This window comes from Lissotriton vulgaris, chromosome 9 (assembly GCF_964263255.1).
Source record: "Lissotriton vulgaris chromosome 9, aLisVul1.2, whole genome shotgun sequence".
In the NCBI taxonomy this organism is placed as follows: Eukaryota; Metazoa; Chordata; class Amphibia; order Caudata; family Salamandridae; genus Lissotriton; species Lissotriton vulgaris.
In genome coordinates, this window is record NC_141697.1 from 703,523,249 (window position 1) to 703,546,484 (window position 23,236).

Consider the following 23,236-nt stretch of genomic DNA (forward strand, 5'->3'; position numbering starts at 1 on the left):
GCTGATAGCCAGAAACCGGTCCTAGGATGTTTGATTCTGGTCCAGTTCAGGCTGGACTGTTCCCATGAGGCACAGGGTCAAGGCTGAATTGCTTATGGACATGACTGAACTGGGGTGGTGTGGAGTGCAAAAAAACGATGGATTTAGGCCCAGATCTCTGTACTGGGGTGAATATAGGACATTGTTCTGCATTATGTCCATCAACTGTTGTTTTTGAAACGTAGACTGTATCCATTGCGAACAATATTCAGCACCCAATTATCCTGAGTTATCTTTCTCCACTCTGTCAGATAATTTTGAATGCTTCCCCCCACCGGAGTAGGTAACAGAAGAGGGGGAAGTAACCCCTCAGGGCTTAGAACCAGCAGGAGCCTTGTTCCCCGATGTTGATTGCTGGTTACCCCTGCCTCTTTGACGTCTCTGAAATGGTTGCAGCTGAAACTGCTGCTGCTGTTGCTACTGTCCAGCCTGACCGCCATGTCTGCGTTGGAACTATAGAGAAGAATAACGCCGTTGGTGGGGACAGAAACTCCTCTGCTGCTCCTTAGGCTTCTCCAAGCCAACAGCCTTGAGGGTCTCAACTTCAGCTTTCATCCGAACCATCTCCTCGTCCGCAAGGGAACCAAAGAGGGTGGAACCCGGGAAAGGTAGGTTAGTGATGCGTTGCTGTGCCTCCGGTTTCAGGGAGGTGAGACGAAACCATGAATGGCGTCGCAGAGTCACACCATGACAATATCCATGGGCTGCAAGGAGAGAGGTGTCCGCTGCCACACTGATAATCTGATTAGAGACCATCAGACCCTCATTAAGAACCTTGTGGAAATCCTCCTTTTTGTCTCTAGGCAGGAGTTCCATGAACTGCTGAAGAGACTCCCACAAGAAGTGGTCGTACCGGCCCGGGAGGGCAGTGGAGCTCGCTGTCTTCATCGAAGTGCCTGCAGTGTTGCAGACCTTCCTCCCCGCAGAATCAAGTCTACGGCTTTCCTTGTCTGGTGGAACTGTGGTCAAAGGCGTGCTGCTTCTTCGCCGCCACCACTATGACTGAATCCGGGAGGGGGCCCGTCCGATAAAATGCCGGCTCCGAGTCCGGAGGGCGGAATTTCTTATGAAGCCTCGAGGGTGCCGATTTCACTGAGGCAGGCGTCAGGAACAATTCCATCAACGGTTTCTCCAATCTGGGTACCAAAGGAAGAAGAGGACAAAAGGCTTTCTTCCGCTGTGGTGTCTCAAACATCACTGATTTAGTAGGAGCAGGCACAGACAGTGCAATGCCCAATGTCGCCGCTCCCCTCACAAGGACCTCCTGAAACGTGGTAATGTCATCGACAGGCGACACACTCGGAGGTGGAGAATCCGACAGAGTAGGCGAGTATCCGACAGAGTAGGCAAGTATCTTCCTCCACTAGAGGACTCCGTGTCTCTAGTCTATCTGGACCGTGACCGCTCATGACGACGACGATGGCGAGATCTGGTGGAAGATCGGTGCCGGCTACGAGAGCAATGACTTGGCCGGGATTGGGATCTTGGCCTTCTTTGTGCCGCCAGGACCACTGGCACAGGTGGAGCCACCGGTGGAGGTGGAGGAGGCGGAGGTGGAGGCGGAGGAGTCAGAGGAGGAGGTGGAGGCAGAAGAGAAGGAGGAGGAGTAGGCGTCCTAGGCCGCAGCTGCGACTGATGAGGAGCCACAGGGTGAGCTGGTTCCGGTGACCTGGTTGGAGAATAGGTCCTGGAATACTCCGAGGTAGAAATTATCCTCCTGCGCTTGCGGGCAGGCCTCGAAGAGGAAGCTCCAGAAGCGGTCACCTTGAGGGTGAACGTCGATGCCGTTGTGATCTTGAACTCACACAAGTGGAGAGACTGACCACAGAGGGTGACAGGTCCCTCGATGTCAAGCTCCGATGGTACCTCCTCGACATCGACCGTCTCCCCGATGTCGACTTTCTACGTGACGTCGACTTTCCTTGCGACGTCGAACTTCTCCTCGATGTCGACGTCCTTCCCCTCGACGCTGATCTTCGACGTCATTTCGACCCAGAGCCCTGGGTCGACGGGGAGCATATCGTCTTCATACCTGGTTTCGACGTCGACGTCGTCCCTTTGAACTGGGACCGGCGTAGTTTCTGAGCCTTTTATTTGACTGGGGAACCCCCCAGAGGCCGACGCATGGGTTGTGGAAGTGGAAAGGCTCTCTCCATGCCCAGATGTCCCACCTGCAGCCTGCTGTCTTCTCTGCTCCAGGCCTTGAAGTCGAATCTTCTCCCTGTTACGCAGGGTCCTCTTGTAGAAGGTTTTATAAATGACTCAGGAGTCAGGAACATGAGATGTAGGAAGACAGAGTTTATAAACTCTGTGGGAGTCCGACTTGGCCTTTTTCCTGCCACATTCTGGGCACTTGTCAAATAAAGATGGCATTTTGACAAGAAAAATGTGGGCTAACTGCCCCAAAAAGACAGCAAAAGGAACGTAAAGGCCAAAGACCTCGAGGGAAACACTCAGACTAATAATAAAGCTAAAACATTTGACGATATACCACTAAAGGTAGAGCTCAATGCTCCAGGGTCCTGCTAGCAGGAGCCGGAAAAAAGAACCGAAAGTAACTGACCCTTGGCTGTGCATCATGGGATATTGAGGGTCTCTGGAGGGTTCCTTAAAGGCACGGTATCCATTTACAGACACATAATGGCAGCCTATGGGGCTTATCTGTACAACCCTTCATCTCTATCATGAAAGAAAAAAGGGTCTTGATGAAGGGGAGTTTCTCTATGTGAAACTCCGCAAAATGATTACATTTAATTGTTTTCTGGCTATATTTTTCACTTCAGGATGAAGTACTGGCCAGTGTAGCCGTGTTAGTTTCAGGCTGCATTATTTGTCTTTTATTTTCTCTTAAGTGTCTATGCAGGATTGCAGAAGAGGATAACTTAAGAGATAATTTCTATTGAAGTGCTCCGGGGTCCACACACATGGGCGGGACTATTCACATGATTATGACTATACACAGAGATCCCCTACTACAGAATAACCTTGCCCATTTCACTTCCTTCCTTTTTTCCTCCCCATTGTGCATAAGAGAAAGTCTTAAGTGCTCATTGCAAGAGGCTAAGGCCCAAGATGTATGCCCATTTTTTGCGGTCGCGAAAGGGAAATCGGCCTGTTTGCAACGGCAAAAAAGGTTGTGCTATGTACAAAGGCAAAGAGTCAGTGACTCGCAAAATAGCATTTGCGAGTCGCTATTATGAAGGGACGTGCCAAGGGTTTCCCTTCCTAATAGCGAGTCTGAATGGTATGTACCATTGTTTTATGATTGCATTTGCAGTCGCAAATCACTCGCACTTCACCACCTACTTCAAATAGGTGGTAAGTCACTTCCAAATGGGAAGGGTTCCTCATGGGACACCTTCCCCTTTGTAAATGGGCGCAAAAATATTTTTAAGAGCAGGCAGTGGCCTCAGGGACCACTGCATGCCCTTAAAACATGAAAAGAAAACATTTCATTTTTTTTACATTTAAACGCATCTCATTTTCCTTTAACCCCTTCGCTGCGGGGGTTATTCCCCACTGTGCTGGGGGGGCGCGCACAGCGCCCGCATGCTCATGACGAGCTGAGCTCGTCATGACCTAAAGTGCTCCTGTGCTCATGACGAGCTCAGCTCGTCACAGGTGCATTGGCTCCGTGGAATGTTCAGCACAGCGGGGGAATTATCCCCGCGTGTGAGCGTTCCACGGGCCATGACTAGCTGAGCTCGTCATGAGCACCGGAGCACCGTGGCTCATGACGAGCTCAGCTCGTCATGAGCATGGAAGAGGTTGAAGAAATGGGCTGCAGTAGAAAAAATATTGCTTTATTGAAAAAGCAAAAACAGACATGGGGGTCTGTTGTCCCCAGCAGGTCACCATTCCTGTATTTGTAGGCCATTCCCAATGAGTCGCAAATTGCGACCTGCCTAATGGATATTAATTAGGCAGGTCATTTGCGACCCCATTAGGAATCGCAAACAGTGTCTCAGACACTGTTGTACATTCCATTTTGCAAGTAACAAATTACAAATCGCAAAACATTGCAATTTGCGGCTCGCAAAAAGGAAGGGTCGTACATCTGGCCCTAAATTACTATTCTTAGTTTTACCTACAAAAATAGTGCATAACATGCATATTTGGTGCTCTTCGTAACAAATACTGCATGTTCCAATATTTATCTGGCTTTTTCACCAGTAAAAGTTAGCCATGTTCAGATCTGTTTAAATGTACCTGCATGAAAATTGCAGGGGTGCCATGTTTGCATCAAAAACGTGAGAATTCTAGTATGTACGGTAACAGAATTTACAGCAGATGTCAGAATTTAATGACCACCACTTAACAAAGGCCTAACAGGTGCAAAGCATTAATGACACTTGTCATGAATGAAGGTCAACTGACCTTTCATAGCCCACGGTAGCCAATTCATTTGATTTAATCAGGAAAAGCCAGTAAGTAAGTGTATGAGTTAAGAGCTTACTTCACATATATTTATGAGATTCGCATGGTGCAGCTTGCAATACTGGCAAGCATGATTCAGTCGATCATCCTTTTGAGAATGATCACATGAGTACTATTAAAAACTGAACAGTAATTATGTATATGACATCATGTGTCTGCCAATGGCTTACTGATATGGGGTGTGTTTGTTAAATTGTTAAGCTGGGTGGCTGTATAACCAAAATACAGAATACTATTTCTGAGAAACCATTTCACCAAAAATTGTTTCATCGAATGTTTGAAGGTGAATGGTATTTACCACTTTGTACAAATCAATTTATAAGGTGTCTTTTATTTTTAAAACCACTCTTTGAATTCTAAATGCCATTAATCTTGGAAAATAGGTTATTTCTGTTGGTTTTTACAACAAGGTTTGCAAAGACACTTTTCCTTCTCACCTCTCTCCCCATGTCCTGTCAATGGTTGATATATCAATACTAGCGATAGGTGGTGGGGTTTCAGGCTCTCTTGCCTGAACCCCCACCATAGACAGCGTGCGGGCATCAGAGATCATGATTGGTTGTTACTTTGTTATTTTCTTGTGCTGAAAATGGATGGAGGTCTTCATGCCATCCTTGATCTTCAACCTTTGAACTTATTCTTCCGGAAGGACAAGTTCAAAATGAGCACCCTGGCCAAGTCCTGTCTGCCCCAGATCCAGGAAACTGGATGATAGCACTTCCATTTCTCTGTGTTCCTCTTTGGCCTTACCAGTGCACCTCGGGTGATCACAAAGGTATGGTTGTGTGACAGAGCCACGCATGCGATTACCAAGCATGCTGGTTCCACGCGGTCTAAACCACCCAAGTCTTAACCATGCATATGCCTTTACCAAGCATGCCCTTACAATGAAACATGTGTTGTAAAGGCATGTATGGCAAAGACATATGCGTGGTTAAGATTTATCAGGTAAGTTTAACCCCCGACCCCCGACCCCTGCCCCCCACCCTAACCCTACCTCCCTCCTGAAAACCAACTCCTTCGTCCAAGCACTAAAAACTTCCCTGCCGGCAGCCCAAAAAAAGTACCCTGATCCCTGTCCCGCATCCTGAGCCCTAAACGGCCACCCAAGCCCCCGCCCTGCCACCTAAAACGACCCACCTCCCTCCTGAAAACAAACACCCTCCCCCTGAGCCATAAAACAACCCCAACCCCCTTCTAAGCCCTAAAAAGTACCCCAACCCTCCCCCTGAGCCCTAAAATCGACCCGACCCCCCAGCACTAAAAACGACCCTGCACCCCTCCGAGCCCCCAAAACATCCCCGATCCCCTAGCCCTGAATACAACCCGAATACCCCATCCCTAAAAACTACACCCCAACCCTTCAAAACCCAGCCCTACTTACCTCACCACATTTCTACCGATCCTTCCTCTTCCTTCTTCTTCTTCAGCCCACCCATGAGCACCACCTTGACCACGCATATATGTAGTTAAAGCAAGCGTGGTTGTAATTACGTTGTTGGGACACGCGTGGCTGAGCACGCGTTGTTCTCACTGTTTCCCCAAAGGTAATGGTAGAGGATGCAGCTTAACTACATAGGTTAGGAATACCAGTCTTCTCATCCCTTGACGATTGGCTACTGAAGGTGGGCTTGCCACCTCCAGACAATGGCCGACATGTTGACATCTTTGGGTTTCTCCATCAACAAGCCAAATGTACTCCTTCACAACAACATCCCTTAATAGAAGTCATCCGGGCCACAGAGCTCTTACAAGCCATCCTTAACCAGTCCAAGACATTTGGGCTACCATCCCTGTGTTTCAACCTTTGACCTGGGTCTTAGTGAGAGCAGCTTGGAGGTTCTGGGTCTCTTGGCCTCCTTCATCCGGCTTGTGGACCACGTCAGGTGGCACATGTGGGCTCTGCAATAGGATTTGACCTCTCTAAATGATCATATGCTAGAAGCCTAGCAACTCATCATGATATTATATAAACGTGGCATTCAACTCTTGCTCACAGCAACCGTGCAGGTACCTACTTTAACAAATTTGGGTAGCTCTTGGGTAATGGATATTGAAGTACTTACATTGCCAGATGCGATTCCGTATGGTGGTGGGTGCACACTGGGCATCTGAAACAGAAAAAAATAGAGTTACAGTACCATAAAAGTCAGTTAACATTATACTGGCCAGAAAGACACTGTGGCATTCATTATTGAGCGAACACAGCCTGGCGCTGAAATGCTACTCTGTAATGATAAGTGAAGGAGCAATGAAATAATTCATCTAGAAACCATGACATTTAACACATCCCTAGTTTACAATAATCCATCTTTGGCACAGTTTCACTACTACTATTGGACTCTTAACCCCTTCCCTGCTCATGACGAGCTCAGCTGAGCTCGTCATGAATAAAGAAGAATAGCAATTTCCAGCACAGGATGGGAATTGCCTTAGCAGCCAAGGTGTTAATAATCTCTTCTTGCAGAATCCTGACAGCTCTACTCCATCAGATAAAAGTATATCATGCACTGTACACATCTGCCTGGGTACTGATGGAGGTGGTGGGGACAGTCTGCAGCTGCGGCTGAAAATAATGGTTCATGAGCTTGAAGACAGACTAAAATCAGTTGTTTCCTTGGTAACTGTAATCCATTATAGGTAATGGCCTTGATTATTACAGTCCATTGCCAATATTATCTTATTGGTAGCCATCACGGATAGTGCAAAGCAAGAAATAGTCTGTGTTGTGTACTATATAAACTTGAGAACTCATTCAGGTAGTCATGCTTTTCCTTACTCACAGACAAGCTGGGATATTGTTCTGGTCATTCTATATATTGCCCCACCTGTAATGTCATCTGAATGCATTGCAAGTTATGGAAAAGGTTGTCATAAATTATCACTGGCCATAGCCAGGGCTTCTGTTGGCCACCAAGGATATTGACCCTAGCTGTTGCTGACAATCAGAAACCTTCTCCTAAATATTGCTGGCCATCAGATATATGGTCCCCAATAATTGCAGGACAATGCTAACATTCCAGACTATAGCAGTCCATCATATGTATTGCTTCCTTGTTAATGCTGCTAACACGTATAGTGACCATAGTTACTGATATCCATCAGAAGTGTTGTCCCTGATTATTTCTCCCCAAATCAAATATCATTTAATATTATTACTGCTGTTCCCATGTATATTTTTGAAAATGTTTTGCTGTCCGTAAAATATGTTGTCCTTCATTATTGCTTTTGGATCTTGGGCCTCATTTAGTGAGGGTTTTAGCATTCGCAAGTCCTCTCATTCAGCAAATCAGAGGGCCTGCCAACACAAAAAACGTTTTTTGAAATGTACTAAGTTAATTTACCAATTTGAATTACGTTTTTTGAGTCATTAAATGGGTTTAGGAACCATTATGAATCGGTATTTAGAAAGGAGTTGTTAAAGACGCCCCTTCTCAATACTGATTGTTAGACATGGGGGCCTCTAGTTTGCAGAGGTAGGTACCTTTGTTCAGGTAGGGACACTTCTTCCTATTCAGGTTAAAGGGAATACAGTCCTGAAATAACCACTGCTCACCCCCTTGGTTACTTGGCACAAGCAGTCAGGCTTATCTCAGAGGCAGTGTGCAAAGCATTTGCACATAACCAACAGTAACACAGTGAAAACACTACAAAAGGACACCACACCAGTTTTAGAAAAATATCCAATATTCTATCTGTGCAACAAGACCAAAACCAATAAAAATCCACAATACAGTTCTCTGGAATCCCAATAATCAAAATAGACTTAAAAACAGTTCATTGAAGTCGACAGCTCCGTCCGGGGCTATTACAGCATTGTGAACCACAAATCCAAACAGTACTGGCCGACCGCAGCCTAGAGGGGCAGCTACGGTGTTGAGAAAGACTTGCAAAACAGTACCTTTAGAGATGCAGGGCGTAGCAACCTCTTGTTGAGCTCCGAAGAGCCGACGTCGGCAGGTGTCGGTTCCGGAAGTCGGTGCAGGAGTCGCCGGGCCCTTGAAGTCACACGCTTTGCAGATCAAGCTCCTCGTGGTTGAAGTCGGGAGTGCCGGCGTAGGCAGGCATTGAGGCTGCAGTGCGAAGTGCAGCGGTGCGGTGCCTACAGGTCACGGTGCAGGCAGCGGCTCGGAGACAGTCATCCAGAAACATCGGTGAGACCAGGGCTGCGGTGCGCAGTGTTATGGTGCTCATCGCGATGCTGGCAGGTCACGGTGCAAGCAGCGGCGTCATCATTGCTGAAGGGCTGACATCGGCTGACGAACTGGAGTCGATAGTGCCAGCGTTGGCAGGCCAAGGCTATGGTGCGGGATGAGGATGGTGCGTTATGTAACTTACGAACGGTGACCTAAATCCATGGTGCAAGCAGCGGTGTCGATGTTGCCGTGGAGCGGCGGCTTTGTGGATACCAGGTCGGTGGCAATAAGTGAGGCAGTATGAAATGCGGTGCCCACAGGTCGGGTCGTGGAAGCAGCGGCTTGGTGGAGGCGGCTGGCATCATCAGCGGTGAGACAATGGCTGAAGTGCTGAGTGTGGTGGTGACCTCTGCAGTGTTTCCATGACACGGAGTCGGCAGCAGCATCATTGCCGGCGTCAGGTTGCTTTTCTTCCGTTGCAGCACAAAACACACAGGTCCCAGTGCTGGTAGCAGATGAACCTGAAGTCTTTATAGTTACTGAGACTTCTTGAACAGGGGGCAAGCTCTACTTCGAGCCCTTTGAGAAACTCACAAAATGGAAGTTGCAGAAAGTTTAGTCCAGTCCTTTCACTGCCCAAGACAGAAGCAGCCTCTGAGAAGATTTGGCCTAATGGCTAGGCGGTCGACCTCGAACTTGGAGAACCGGGTTTGAGTCTCAGCAATGACGCTGAACATCCTGTGATTCTGGGCAAATCACCTTATCTCCCGTGCCTAACAAAAATGAATGAGTCCTCATCTAACACAACTGGTGCTATGTAAAGCGCTCTGATACCCGAAACCAGGTCAAGTTTGCGCGATATGAGATTCCATGAAATAAAATGAATAAAAACAGCAAAGCACTCAGCAAAGTGGTAGTTACTTCTCACAACTTCTCATTAAGTCTTTGATATCCCTGAGACTTCCAACAGGAGGCAAGCTCTACTGCAAGCTCTAGGCGAAAACTCTGACAGCAGGATGATGTAAGTAAAATCCAGTCTTTTCCCTGCCCAAGACAGAAGCAGCAGGCCAACAGAGCAAAGCATGCAGCAAAGAGGCAGTTCCTCCTGACAGTTTTTCCAGCCCTTCATCCTGGCAGGTTCCTTAGTTCAACAGTAATCTAAAGTTCTGGGGTCTGGGTCCCAATATTTATACATCATTTTCTTTGTTTGCTCCATGCTCAGTCCAAACCAGTCCTGTCCTCACTGGCCCGGCTTCCCAGCAGGAGGTGGAGACAGGACTGTGTATGGCAAACTAGGCCGATTCAGGTGCAAGGGAATCTCCTGCCAATACTCTAAATGCAGCCCAGGTCTATTCAGCCCAGCTCTGACTCATACAGGAAAGGCAGGACACACAACAACCACCCCAGGAGCTGTCTCCAGTGAATGCACATCCCCAGCCTCTGTCACGCCAAAGCCAGACAGGGAATCCACAAACCAGCAGAGGCACACAGGATGGCTAAGCAAGAAAATACCTACTGTCTAAAAGTGGTATTTTCCAACACAGAACATAAAAATCATCTTTACTAAAAGATTCATTTTTACATCCTGAGTCCATTAACCTTTCTTGTCCCAATGGAAGGCATGCTTATACGATGTTATAAGCAAACTTCCATTCTATCCTATGGGACAGATAGCATTTCCATAGTGAAAAACAAAATATACTGTAATTCACTACCAGGACATGTCACACACACCGGTGCATGTCCTACCGTTACCATACACAGCACCCTGCCCACAGGGGTACCTTGGGCCTACCTTAGGGGTGACTTACTTGAAAGAAAAGGGAAGATTAGGACCTTGCAAGTCGGTGCACTTAACAGGTCGACATGGCAGCTACAAACTGCGCACAGACATTGCAGTGGAAGGTCTGAGAACCCTTTTCAGGGCTGCTTGTGTGTGTGGCACAGTCAGGGCTGCAGGCCCACTAGTAGAATTTGGTTTACAGGCCCTGGCACACCTTGTAAACTTTACTAGGGACTTACCAGTAAATCAAAAAACCCCAATCTATAACATAATTTACAGGGAAAGCATATGCACTTTAGCACTGATCAGCAGTGATAAAGGGCCAAGAGCCATAAAACCAACAAAAACAGGTCAGGAAAAATTAGGAGGAAGAAGCAAAATGTTTGGGGATAACCCTACAAAAAGGGCCATTATTAATGCTTTGTGACATAAATTTGGACACAAAACATTAATATTTTACCACCACCTCAAAGAAGGTGGTAACTCATTTGCCAACAGGAAAGGATCCCAAAGGCATCCCATCCCTTTTGTGAATGCTCATTAAAACACTTTTGAAGAGCAGGCAGTGGTTCAGTGGACCACTGCCCATGCCTAAAAAATATATTGTAAACTTTTATGTGTATCCTATTTTCCATTTAGAATAATAGGATGCATTTAAAAATAGAGAAGAAGATTTATTTATTTAAAAACAATCACAGACATGGTAGTCTGCTGACCTCAGCAGGCCACCATCCCTGAGATTGTAGCCAATCACAGTGGGTCACAATTTGCGGCCTGCATCATTAATATGAATGAGATAGGTCGAATTGCGACGCACTACGATTTTGTATTTTGCGAACTGACCTATTAGTACCTAGGCCGGTTTGAAAAATACAAATGCCTTCTATAGATGTTGGTGCACAAATCGTGACCTTTTTTAGCAAATGCACTTTTGGTCCATTAGGTCCCTTGTTCCTTATAATTTTTTAACTTCATAGACAATGTTTTAAATTACCAAAGACATCAATAGAGACAACTGCTAATTATTTTTGGCTTTGACAAATATTATTCCTTTCTGTCCAATAAAAACACTGTCATCGAATATTGTGGCTATCACATATAATAAACCTTTTTGATTTTAGACAGTGATAACAACTGTTGGCGCTTACTACAAATGTGTGCTCTTCCTGATGATTGTTGCCTCATAGATGTGTGTGCCTGACTGTCTCTGATCATTTCTGACATTTCAAATATTATTCATGTCCATTTAAGAGCATCATAAATGTTTTCCCCTTATTATTGTCTATTACAGAGATATTGTTTTGAATATTAGTGGACTCTATTAAAAAACTTTACAATTATTGCTGCTCATCTTTAAGAAGTGCGATACCAAAGGGGATGATGGACGGAGCGTTTCAACAAATCAAACACTCACCCCCAGTCAAATGATCTGAGTTTAATCCATCATCATTCTTTAGCTAACTCCACCACCCCAGCTCAGACATGGCCATATGCAAATCAGTCTGACCCTGTGCCTCATGGGAACAATTCAGCCCGAACTGCCAAGCCATGTCTTCCCTGAACGGGAAACAAGCATCCTGGGACCAGTTTCGGGTTCATAACCCTCATCAGCCAGGCTATCTTGACTCCAGTGGCAGAGTGAGCAAGGGACCCACGTCTTGGCATTCCCTGCCAACTTAGGGCGAACAAAGCGATACCAAAGGGGATGATGGACGGAGTGTTTGAGCAAATCAAACACTCACCCCCAGTCTATAAGGAGTGTCCTTAAATAGTTTCAGCATTCACTGTCATGCTGGCCATGTTTTTTTTCTGCTCATCTTTAAAATGCTCTACTTGATTGGGTACAGAAACAGGTGAGAGTGCTTACTGAGTTGCATACATCTTCACTGACCTATAGGCCATAGGCTAAATATTGGTACAGCCAACTTAGGGCCTGAAGTAGAAAGGCAAATACCGGTCGGTAACGGCCGATTTCGGCCGTTACCGACCGGTATTTGGAGTTTGGGATGTAGGGGCATGTTAAAATACAGATTCGGTAATTTTACCGAATCAGTAATTTTACCGATTCGGTAAAATACTGATTCGGTAAAATGACTGAATCTGTATCTTGACATGTAGGTAGCACTGTAATCAGTGCTACAGGGGTTTAAGAATTCGTTATTTACCATCAACTAGAAGTTGGTGGTAAATAATGAAAACCCTTTAAAAAGCATTTTTTTTGCTTTTAAAACAATGCCATGTTGCAGACATACATGCCCTAAGGGCATGTATGTCTGCAACATGTGCACCCATGCACAATTGAGGGGTGCAACAGGGTGTCAAAGTGACACCCTGCCACCCTTCTATGTGTCCCCCAATTACCGAATCCGTATTTACCGATTCAGTAATTGACATTTATTCCATAGGAATGAATGGCAATTACCGAATCGGTAAATACCGATTTGGTAATTACCGAATCATACCGATTCAGTAATTAAATCGGTAAAATTACCTACATCCGGATTGCCAGTTCTTAAATACCTAATCGGTATGATTTGGTATTTAAGAATCGGTAATCTGGAATTACCTACATCGGGCCCTAGGTCTTTCCATGTTTAATAAAAAAACATAATTTATATTGTGGTAGGTATTACCATTAGTCATTATTATGATCATTAGGAACCAAGCATGAGACATTATCCCTGCTCTTAAATAAGATATTATTTTCAACCAGAAGGAATGTCTGCAGGATTTAGTCTGATAATCACAGAGGCAGTGGAATAAGACAGATGAAGATTATCCTTCTTTTACAGGAACGTTTGACAGCATCAAACAGGTGGTAGTACATAATGGGACAAAATGTATACTTGAGCTCTAGCTGTGTAACACATTTAGAGAAGACTAGTCTGGAAGGAAACATCCTAGAGTGTGTAATAACTTATGCTAAGGACTGAAAGTAAGACACCCTTACAAGGCACTTGCCAAGTTGAGAGGCACTGGGAGAGGAAAATATTTATCATTGTATTGTATTGTATTGCAATTGAATTTATATAGCGCTTACTACCCCTGACGAGGCGTCAAAGCCCTTTTTCAGCAAGTAGCACGCTACTACGGGACCCATAAAGGATTAGTGTTGAATTAGTATAGTGAAATATGAAAGTAATTTAAGTGGTGGATAGGTTAGTAAGTTATTTGGATTTGGAAGGATAACAGAAGGATAGAAGAGGAAAAAAGGTTTGTATTTATATAGTGCTTGTTACCCCTGATGAAGTGTCGAAGCGATTTTTTTGGCAAGTAGCACGCTACTCCGAGACCCATTATGGATTAGTGGTGAATTAGTATGGTGAAATATGAAAGTAATTTGAGTGGTGGATGTTAGTCAGTTATTTGGAGTGAGAAGCATAGCGGAGGGATAGAAGGGGAAGAAAGGTTTGCATTCATATAGCACCTGTTGCCCCTGATGGGTGTTGAAGAGCGTTTCCGGTACCTTTTAGAGTACTAACTTACCAAGCATTAAACAGATGTTACCATATTGTATTGCATAGCAAATGCATTAATATAGATAGTGCTTACTACCCATGGTGATGCATTGAAGTGTTATGCCTGGAAGCACACTGCTCTGGAAAACCCACAGTAAGTGGTTAATACAGTAGTTATTACTTACTAATATTGGAATTAGGTCTGTGCCCTCAAGTACACAATGCCTTTCTTCCAGTTTATATGTGTAATTAATAGTAGTTGGGTGTAATCATTAGTGGGGGGTACATAAGTTCATGCAGATGGTTGAGTTTAACAAATGGAGCTAGAGGAGATTAATAGCCTGGTTTAGAATTTGGCGGATGGGTCACTCCTTCACAAACATAACGGACATCCTCTTCACCTTATTACAATTCCATTATCTCATTTCGTGGTTATAATAAGGAGGATGTGCTATCCGTTACGTCTGTTATAAAGTCAAACTCTAAATCAAGCCATAACTATTATGTTATGTACCCAACCCTCAACCCTAAAAATACCATTACCATCCTATACCAATACCCACCTAAACCCTAATATATATAATTACCTTAACTATAATTACCTTGGGTGGTAAAGGCATGCATAGTAAAAGCATATGAGTGGCAAAGACTGTGTGGGAAAGGCTGTATCCCATCTAGAAGGTCTGTGAAAGCAGATGGAGTAGCTGACGTATGCTGGGCAGTATTATGTAGTGCTCTGAAAGTGTGGGTGAAGGGTTTCAATTATGCTCATTTTTGTGTGGAGAGCCAGAGGAGCTCTTTCAGGTGTGGTGTGCTGTGAGTGTCGCGTGGGAGGTTGAGAGTGATTCTGTTTGCCGAGTTCTGAATTGCCTGTAGCCATCTTCTAAATTTTCGGTTGATCCTGGCATAGAAAGTGATCCTGTAGACAAGCTTGCTTGTGACCAGGATGTGAATGATGGTTTTTTCCGGTGCTGATTGGGAGCCATTTAAAAATCCTCCTCAGCATTTTTGGGAATGGCAGCATGATGCAATCAAGTCGCTGATTGGGCGGTCATGTTGACTTTCCTGTTGATGACAATCCTGCGGTACTTCATTATGATATAATGGGGAGACCCACAAAAGTCCACGGACCTGGGTAATGTTTGGTATAGAAAACAATGATCCTAGACTACTCAAAATTACACTTCAGTTGTGATGAACATTAATTAAATAGAAGTATATATCAGGTACATATAGAATTCACATTGTATCATTAATGTAACACCAGGTCCTTCACAAATCAAACATGTATATCCTCAAATGACACCAAAGCACCACATATAGCTCCAATAGTGACTGTTTTATTTGTCAATTATTTTATGTTATGTTTAATGTTTTAATAGCAGAAATGGGTGCTCCAAAGGGAGTGTAAAAAAAGAGGGGAAGTGCTTGTGAAGTAGGACTGATATAGAGGAAAGGAATCCAAAGGGTAGTACTAAAACAATCAGTTACGCAATTCTGATATGCTGGGTAAACTGGTTGGGGTTTACAATGGCACCAGTTTTACACAATAGGCCTGTCCAACATGAGTTCACCAATATTTCTTATTTTCTGGTGGTGCGCAGAGTTTATTGATCTGTGAAGAAGGGGGCAGGGCAGGGATGATGACATCTTTTTTTTCTATTAAAACATTAACATGGTGATCTGCGACATAAAATAATTGACAAATAAAACAGCCACTATTGGAGCTATATTTGGTGCTTTGGTGTCATTTGAGGATATACATGCTTGATTTGTGAGGAAATGGTGGTACATTAATGATACAACGTGAATTCTATATATACCTGATATATACTTCTATTTAATGGATGTTCCTCACAACAAAAGTGTGATCTTGAGTAGTATAGGACCATTGTTTTCTATACCAATCCTGAGATTCTTGGCATGGGTGGCGGGTGTGGGTGTTGGTCCTAGCTCTGTTGGCTACCAGGTGGAGTTCCACAGTGAAGTGCTCTTCCTGAAGATCACAATTTGGATCTTGTCAGTGTTAACCTTCAGACAGCTTGTCTTCATATGGTGGGTAATTTCAGACATGCAGGCATTGAACTTAATCCGAGTACTGCACATCTTGTTTGTGAGGGAGAGAATAAGTTGCATGTCTTGAGCATAGGACAGAATGTTGATGTTGTGAGAGTGGATGATGTATGCGTTGAAGAAGGTTGGGCTCAGGTACGATCCTTAAGGTACTCTCCAGATGAAGTAGCTGGCACTGGAAGTATACGGTGCCAGGGTGACTGACTGGGTCCTTGCAGACAGGAAATAGCAGATCCATTAAAGTGTGTGTCCTTGGAATCCAATGGTATGTAGGTGTTGAATACGGATGGTGTGGAAGACTGTGTCAAATGCTGCAGAGAGATCCAGGAGGATGAGAGCTGCCTTGTCTCCTCCATCCAAAGTCATGCAAATGGTAGTTTCCGTGCTGTGGTTGGGTCTGAAACCAAATTGAGTGGTGCTGAGGAGTTGGTGGTCGTTAAGGTATTTGGTGAGGTTTCTGCTGATGATTTCCTCTAAGATCTTGGCCCGGAATGGTAGCAAGGAGGATGGCCTGTAGTTGGCAAGAGATAAAGGCTCAGCAGAGCCTTTCTTCAGCAAATGGGAGGATGGTTATGTATTTCTAAGTGTGTGAGAAAGTCTCAGAAGAGATGGAGGTGTTCAGAATGACTGTTGCACATGTTGAATATACTGTGTATGATCTTGCTATATTGATCAATAACAATGATGACGACATGCTTCTAATTAGCATAGATGTGGTCTCATGGTGTATCAATGAAGGATGTTTTTAGGACAAATGCACAGCTGTATTTCACTTGTTTTATCAGGCTGTTTGACTGTGTTTTTTTGGTGCTCCAAAGGTGGCGTCGAGAGTCCAACGACGTCGGGAATACATATGCAAGATGTGATGCTAGTGGGTCACTAGCTTCATCCCTTTAAGCACACATTATTGTCTTTTTACTAGAAAGAGACTTCCATACTTGTTTTACCAATTTAGTTCATTGATGTGTTTTTTTATTCATTGATATTTTCTTTCCTCTTATTTTTAGATCATAATTGGTTGATTCTGAACAAATATTTCACTTCAGGCGATGTCTTATAAACAAATCCAATGCATTTCGGGCATACAATGGTGCCCTTCGTCAGGGAACAGACACTATAAAAATGTGTATAAACAAAACATTAGAATACTTTTTTGTTTTTGTCATGTAAATGAAGAGCGTAACAAAATAGTTGCATGAATCACTACAGTTGTGAACTGACATTGTTATATCACCTTATATAATCCAAAGACCCGTGGGGTTCATTCAAAAAACATGTATAGGTTTAAAGCGGCGTGTCACTTACAAGCCTGTTATCGTGTTGTTGTGCTGGATCTAAGACTGAGTCTGCAAAACGAAACGGGGAGAGTCAATGAGACTGTCAATACGAAGAGTCTCCTAGTTTTTCGAGCGGGGGTTTTGAAAAGGGGATTGTTGACTAACCTTCGTGTGGAATTGAAGCGTATTGTAGTATGCTCGCTCCCTTGAAAACGCCGGCATAGAACGGGTCTAGCTGCGTTTTGGAGATTTAAACTACGGTGGGATCACGTGATCATGGAGTTAGACAACAGACTATTTCGGGCGATGAAGGCGATGGTTAAACCCATTGCCATGTGTCTATAAAGCGGTGTCAGCGTCTTTATTATAGATGCGAAGGCATCCATCTGTCAATAAGTTGCAAGAGGTGAAATTATAAAATAAAGAAATAAAGAAATGAAATAAGGTGGGTTGACCGCAACATGTGGGATAAGGATACGAACTCGTGGGTCCGGTGTTATCATACATCCGCTCGTAGCGCGTGAGCTACGGGGCTGTTTGACGGGCGTGAGAATGTTAGTGTATATAAGCTGGTGATTTGAACAGGGTCAGTTCGGTTGCATATCAACATAAGGTGAATGTAAACAAAAAGGTGACAATTATAGTGGGTGTGTGTGAACAGTCACAGTAATTACAATATAGTCCATGGAGCATTCCTATAGAAGCATGACATTTCAATCCTGTCATTAAGGCCAAATGGCTTCTGGGTGGAAAGTCTTTGTATCCAACAGTTTTCTCTTCTTAATAAATGTTTCGTATTGTCTCTTCCTTCTATTTTATTCACAGTTTCTAGGATGGTGAATTTGAGTTGGGAAATATTGTGTTGTTCTTCCACAAAGTGGGCTGATAGGGATGACTTCATATTTTTTAAGCGGATATTTGATTTGTGTTCAGTTAGTCTCACTCTGATACGTCGTTCCGCTTTACCCACGTATAGCTTCCCACATGGGCATTTTATTGCGTAAATCAAATTGCTTGAGTCACAAGTGGCATTGACTTTAAGTTTGATTTCATGTCCCTTCATGGGATGGTTGATCTTGTTCCCCTTGATTACGCTGTTGCAATTGCCACAGTTTAAACACGGTTTGGTTCCTGAGTACTCAATCGTTGGCATGGGTTTGTTTTGGAGGATTTCCCCCAAGTTGCGTGCTCTCGTGAATGCAAATATCGGTGGTAGGTTGAAAATCTGTTTGAAATCAGGTTCTATATTTAAAAGTGTCCAATGTTTCAGAATTATTTTTTTTAATTTCCTACTGGATGTTGAAAATTTAGAGACCACCACAGCCCGGGTTTGTTCTGTCTTGACGTTTGTTGATAGGAGTTTTGTTCTTGTTATGTTTCTGATCCTTTCTTTAGATTCTTCAATCATGGAATGAGGGTACCCTCTATTGAGGAATTTATTTTTTAGCTGTCTCATTGATTCTTTGATCCACTATATTTGACTCAGAAGTGATTCTTTTCACACGTGCCATCTGTGAGAACAGTAAGTTTCTTTTGAGATTGGGTTCATGGAAACTCGTGTAGTGTAACATATTATTTCTGTCCGTGGTTTTTACAAACAGGTCTGTGGAGAATCCTTCCGGGGATACGGAGACTTTGACGTCCAAAAAGTTAACTGAAGTTTCAGATATGTCCCAAGTTAGATGTATGCGTTCGTCTGTTTGGTTGAATTTTATAAGTGCCTTTTGTAACTCCTCTTTGGAGTTTGTCCAAATGATAAATATGTCATCAATGTATCTGATGATTAATTTCAGGTTGTCTGTCCATTCTTTTTTGGCGAAAATATGCTTATTCTCATACCATTGCATGAAGATATTGGCATATACCGGTGCCACCGAGTTGCCCATAGCCATTAGGGTTAGTTGTTGATACCATTTGTCCTGGTATTTGAAGTAGCTCGGATAGAGCGTGAAGAGCATGAGTTCCATCAAGAATGTCTGAAAGCAGGAATCCAGTTCCGTATTGAGTAGTGCTTCCTCCATGGCTTCTATGCCCAGCATATGAGGTATACTGGTATATAGTGAGCCACCCATCACGAGGAGTGTGACAGGAACCAACAAGGAGAAAGACAAGAAGGCGAAAAAGAATTAAACACAGAACAGCTTGTGATCAACATAAGAGATTACCATCTCAACCCTTATGAACTGCGACTCTTACAGAAGGGAACATCATTCGTACCCACAACAACTACGGACAACTTGGAATTAGAAGTTAGCTTCTTCAAGCTCATGCGTAAACTCCGTTTACGACACTTCTTTGACAATGTGCTTCCAGAACAACCAAACAAAGAGCAAGATCAACTATTAGGCCTACGTGCTCATAGCAGTTTTCAAGCACCTGTTAGCCATAAAACACTTGACATCTTTGAAAATCTAGTCAAGCAGGACCTAATAAAGATGAAACACATAAAAGTGAAAAAGAAGAATGTAACTCAAAAGGACCTAGACACATTACACAAACTAGCAGCCAATGAAAACATCATCTGCACAAAGGCAGACAAAGGCGGAGCACTAGTAATTATGAACAACTCCATGTATGAAATGAAGGTGATGGAACACATCGCAGATACTAACACATATATGCAGCTGGATAAGAATCCAACAGCAGAATTCACTAAGCTTCTATGCAACATCATTGAACAGGGCCCACCAACAGGGTACCATCACAGACAGAACGAAAAATTTCCTAATCAAATCAAATCCGAGAAGCCCAACTTTGCGAATGGTGCCCAAGATACATAAAAACCTTATGGACCCACCGATGAGACCAATCGTCTCTTCCTGTGGAAGCCTCCATGAACCTATTGGACAACTCCTAGACAAATATCTCCAACCCACAGTGCAAGCTATGAAAACATATGTTAAGGACACCACACAATTCTTGCTCAAACTACAAGAGGTTACAGTTGAACCCCAAGAAAAATTCATACTCTGCACAGCGGATGTCCGCTCACTATATACCAGTATACCTCATATGCTGGGCATAGAAGCCATGGAGGAAACACCACTCAATACAGAACTGGATTCCTGCTTTCAGACATTCTTGATGGAACTCATGCTCTTCACGCTCTATCAGAGCTAATTCAAATACCAGGACAAATGGTATCAACAACTAACCGGAATGGCTATGGGCAACTCGGCGGCACCGGTATATGCCAATATCTTCATGCAATGGTATGAGAATAAGCATATTTTCGCCAAAAAAGAATGGACAGACAACCTGAAATTAATCATCAGATACATTGATGACATATTTATCATTTGGACAAACTCCAAAGAGGAGTTACAAAAGGCACTTATAAAATTCAACCAAACAGACGAACGCATACAGCTAACTTGGGACATATCTGAAACTTCAGTTAACTTTTTGGACGTCAAAGTCTCCGTAACCCCGGAAGGATTCTCCACAGACCTGTTTGTAAAAACCACAGACAGAAATAATATGTTACACTACACGAGTTTACATGAACCCAATCTCAAAAGAAACTTACCGTTCTCACAGATGGCACGTGCGAAAAGAATCACTTCTGAGTCAAATATAGTGGATCAAAGAATCAATGAGACAGCTAAAAAATTCCTCAATAGAGGGTACCCTCATTCCATGAGTGAAGAATCTAAAGAAAGGATCAGAAACATAACAAGAACAAAACTCCTATCAACAAAAGTCAAGACAGAACAAACCCGGGCTGTGGTGGTCTCTAAATTTTCAACATCCAGTAGGAAATTTAAAAAAATAATTCTGAAACATTGGACACTTTTAAATATAGAACCTGATTTCAAACAGATTTTCAACCTACCACCAATATTTGCATTCACGAGAGAACGCAACTTGGGGGAAATCCTCCAAAACAAACCCATGCCAACGATTGAGTACTCAGGAACCAGACCGTGTTTAAACTGTGGCAATTGCAACAGCGTAATCAAGGGGAACAAGATCAACCATCCCATGAAGGGACATGAAATCAAACTTAAAGTCAACGCCACATGTGACTCAAGCAATTTGATTTACGCAATAAAATGCCCATGTGGGAAGCTATACGTGGGTAAAACGGAACGACGTATCAAAGTGAGACTAACTGAACACAAATCAAATATCCGCTTAAAAAATATGAAGTCATCCCTATCAGCCCACTTTGTGGAAGAACAACACAATATTTCCCAACTCAAATTCACCATCCTAGAAACTGTGAATAAAATAGAAGGAAGAGACAATACGAAACATTTATTAAGAAGAGAAAACTGTTGGATACAAAGACTTTCCACCCAGAAGCCATTTGGCCTTAATGACAGGATTGAAATGTCATGCTATCTATAGGAATGCTCCATGGACTATATTGTAATTACTGTGACTGTTCACACACACCCACTATAATTGTCACCTTTTTGTTTACATTCACCTTATGTTGATATGCAACCGAACTGACCCTGTTCAAATCACCAGCTCATATACACTAACATTCTCACGCCCGTCAAACAGCCCCGTAGCTCACGCGCTACGAGTGGATGTATGATAACACCGGACCCACGAGTTCGTATCCTTATCCCACATGTTGCGGTCAACCCACCTTATTTCATTTCTTTATTTCTTTATTTTATAATTTCACCTCTTGCAACTTATTGACAGATGGATGCCTTCGCATCTATAATAAAGACGCTGTCACCGCTTTATAGACACGCGGCAATGGGTTTAACCATCGACTTCATCGCCCGAAATAGTCTGTTGTCTAACTCCATGATCACGTGATCCCACCGTAGTTTAAATCTCCAAAACGCGGCTAGACCCGTTCTATGCCGGCGTTTTCAAGGGAGCGAGCATACTACAATACGCTTCGATTCCACACGAAGGTTAGTCAACAATCCCCTTTTCAAAACCCCGCTCGAAAAACTAGGAGACTCATCGTATTGACAGTCTCATTGACTCTCCCCGTTTCGTTTTGCAGACTCAGTCTTAGATCCAGCACAACAACACGATAACAGGCTTGTAAGTGACACGCCGCTTTAAACCTATACATGTTTTTTGAATGAACCCCACAGGTCTTTGGATTATATAAGGTGATATAACAATGTCAGTTCACAACTGTAGTGATTCATGCAACTATTTTGTTACGCTCTTTATTTACATGACAAAAACGAAAAAGTATTCTAATGTTTTGTTTATACACATTTTTATAGTGTCTGTTCCCTGACGAAGGGCACCATTGTATGCCCGAAATGCATTGGATTTGTTTATAAGACATCGCCTGAAGTGAAATATTTGTTCAAAATCAACCAATTATGATCTAAAAATAAGAGGAAAGAAAATATAAATGAATAAAAAAACACAAAAATGAACTAAATTGGTAAAACAAGTGTGGAAGTCTCATGGTGTATGCCATCTGTCGGTGACAAACCTATGTGCAAAGGAGATTCAGTGAGTGTTCGCCAGCATATTTGTTTAAAATCTGTGATCCCCTAAAAATTCTGTCCGAGGCAAGCCAATCTATTATTACAAGTGTCATAAAGAAGAGATTGATCAAAAATTGTCTAGGCAATCCTGAGGAAGGCAGTAATGCTTTACTTGAATCATCCTTCACTTGTAATGGGCTTCCATCCTTACTAATACTCTTAGGGCTAGATGTAGGTAATAGCAAATTACCGAATGGTAAATACCTAATTTTACCGATTCGGTATTTACTAATCGGTAATTGCCATGCAGGAAAAAAAATCGGTAAAAATACTGAATCGGTAAGATTCGGTAATTACCAATTCGGTAATTACCGAATCAGTATTTGCCATTGATTCCTATGGGCCTTGAAGGCCATAGGATTCAATAGCAAATACCGATTCGGTAATTACCAAATCGGTAAAAATGCCGAATTTCCAAGGGGGACAGGGTGTCACTTTGACACCCTGGTGCACCCCTGTTTCTGGCTTGTGTGCCATGTGACACACATACATGCCCTTAGGGCATGTATGTATGCCACATGGCACAGGTGTACATGCACAGATGTGCATG

At 43.4% G+C, this 23,236-nt stretch overlaps 1 protein-coding gene across 16 annotated transcripts in view; it reads right to left on the reverse strand.

Annotated features, from left to right (window-relative positions):
* Positions 1 to 23,236, reverse strand: part of LOC147692138 (galectin-4-like) — a 379,836-nt gene that overhangs the window by 85,997 nt on the left and 270,603 nt on the right. For all 16 annotated transcript variants that reach the window (XR_015299996.1, XR_015300005.1, XR_015300004.1 and 13 more), the window contains one exon: positions 6,543 to 6,587. Coding sequence is in view for 2 of the 16 variants with exons in the window: in XM_086938440.1 (XP_086794566.1) it covers positions 6,543 to 6,587 (45 nt within the window). In the remaining 14 variants the exon portion in view is untranslated. The remainder of the gene's footprint in view (positions 1 to 6,542; positions 6,588 to 23,236) is intronic.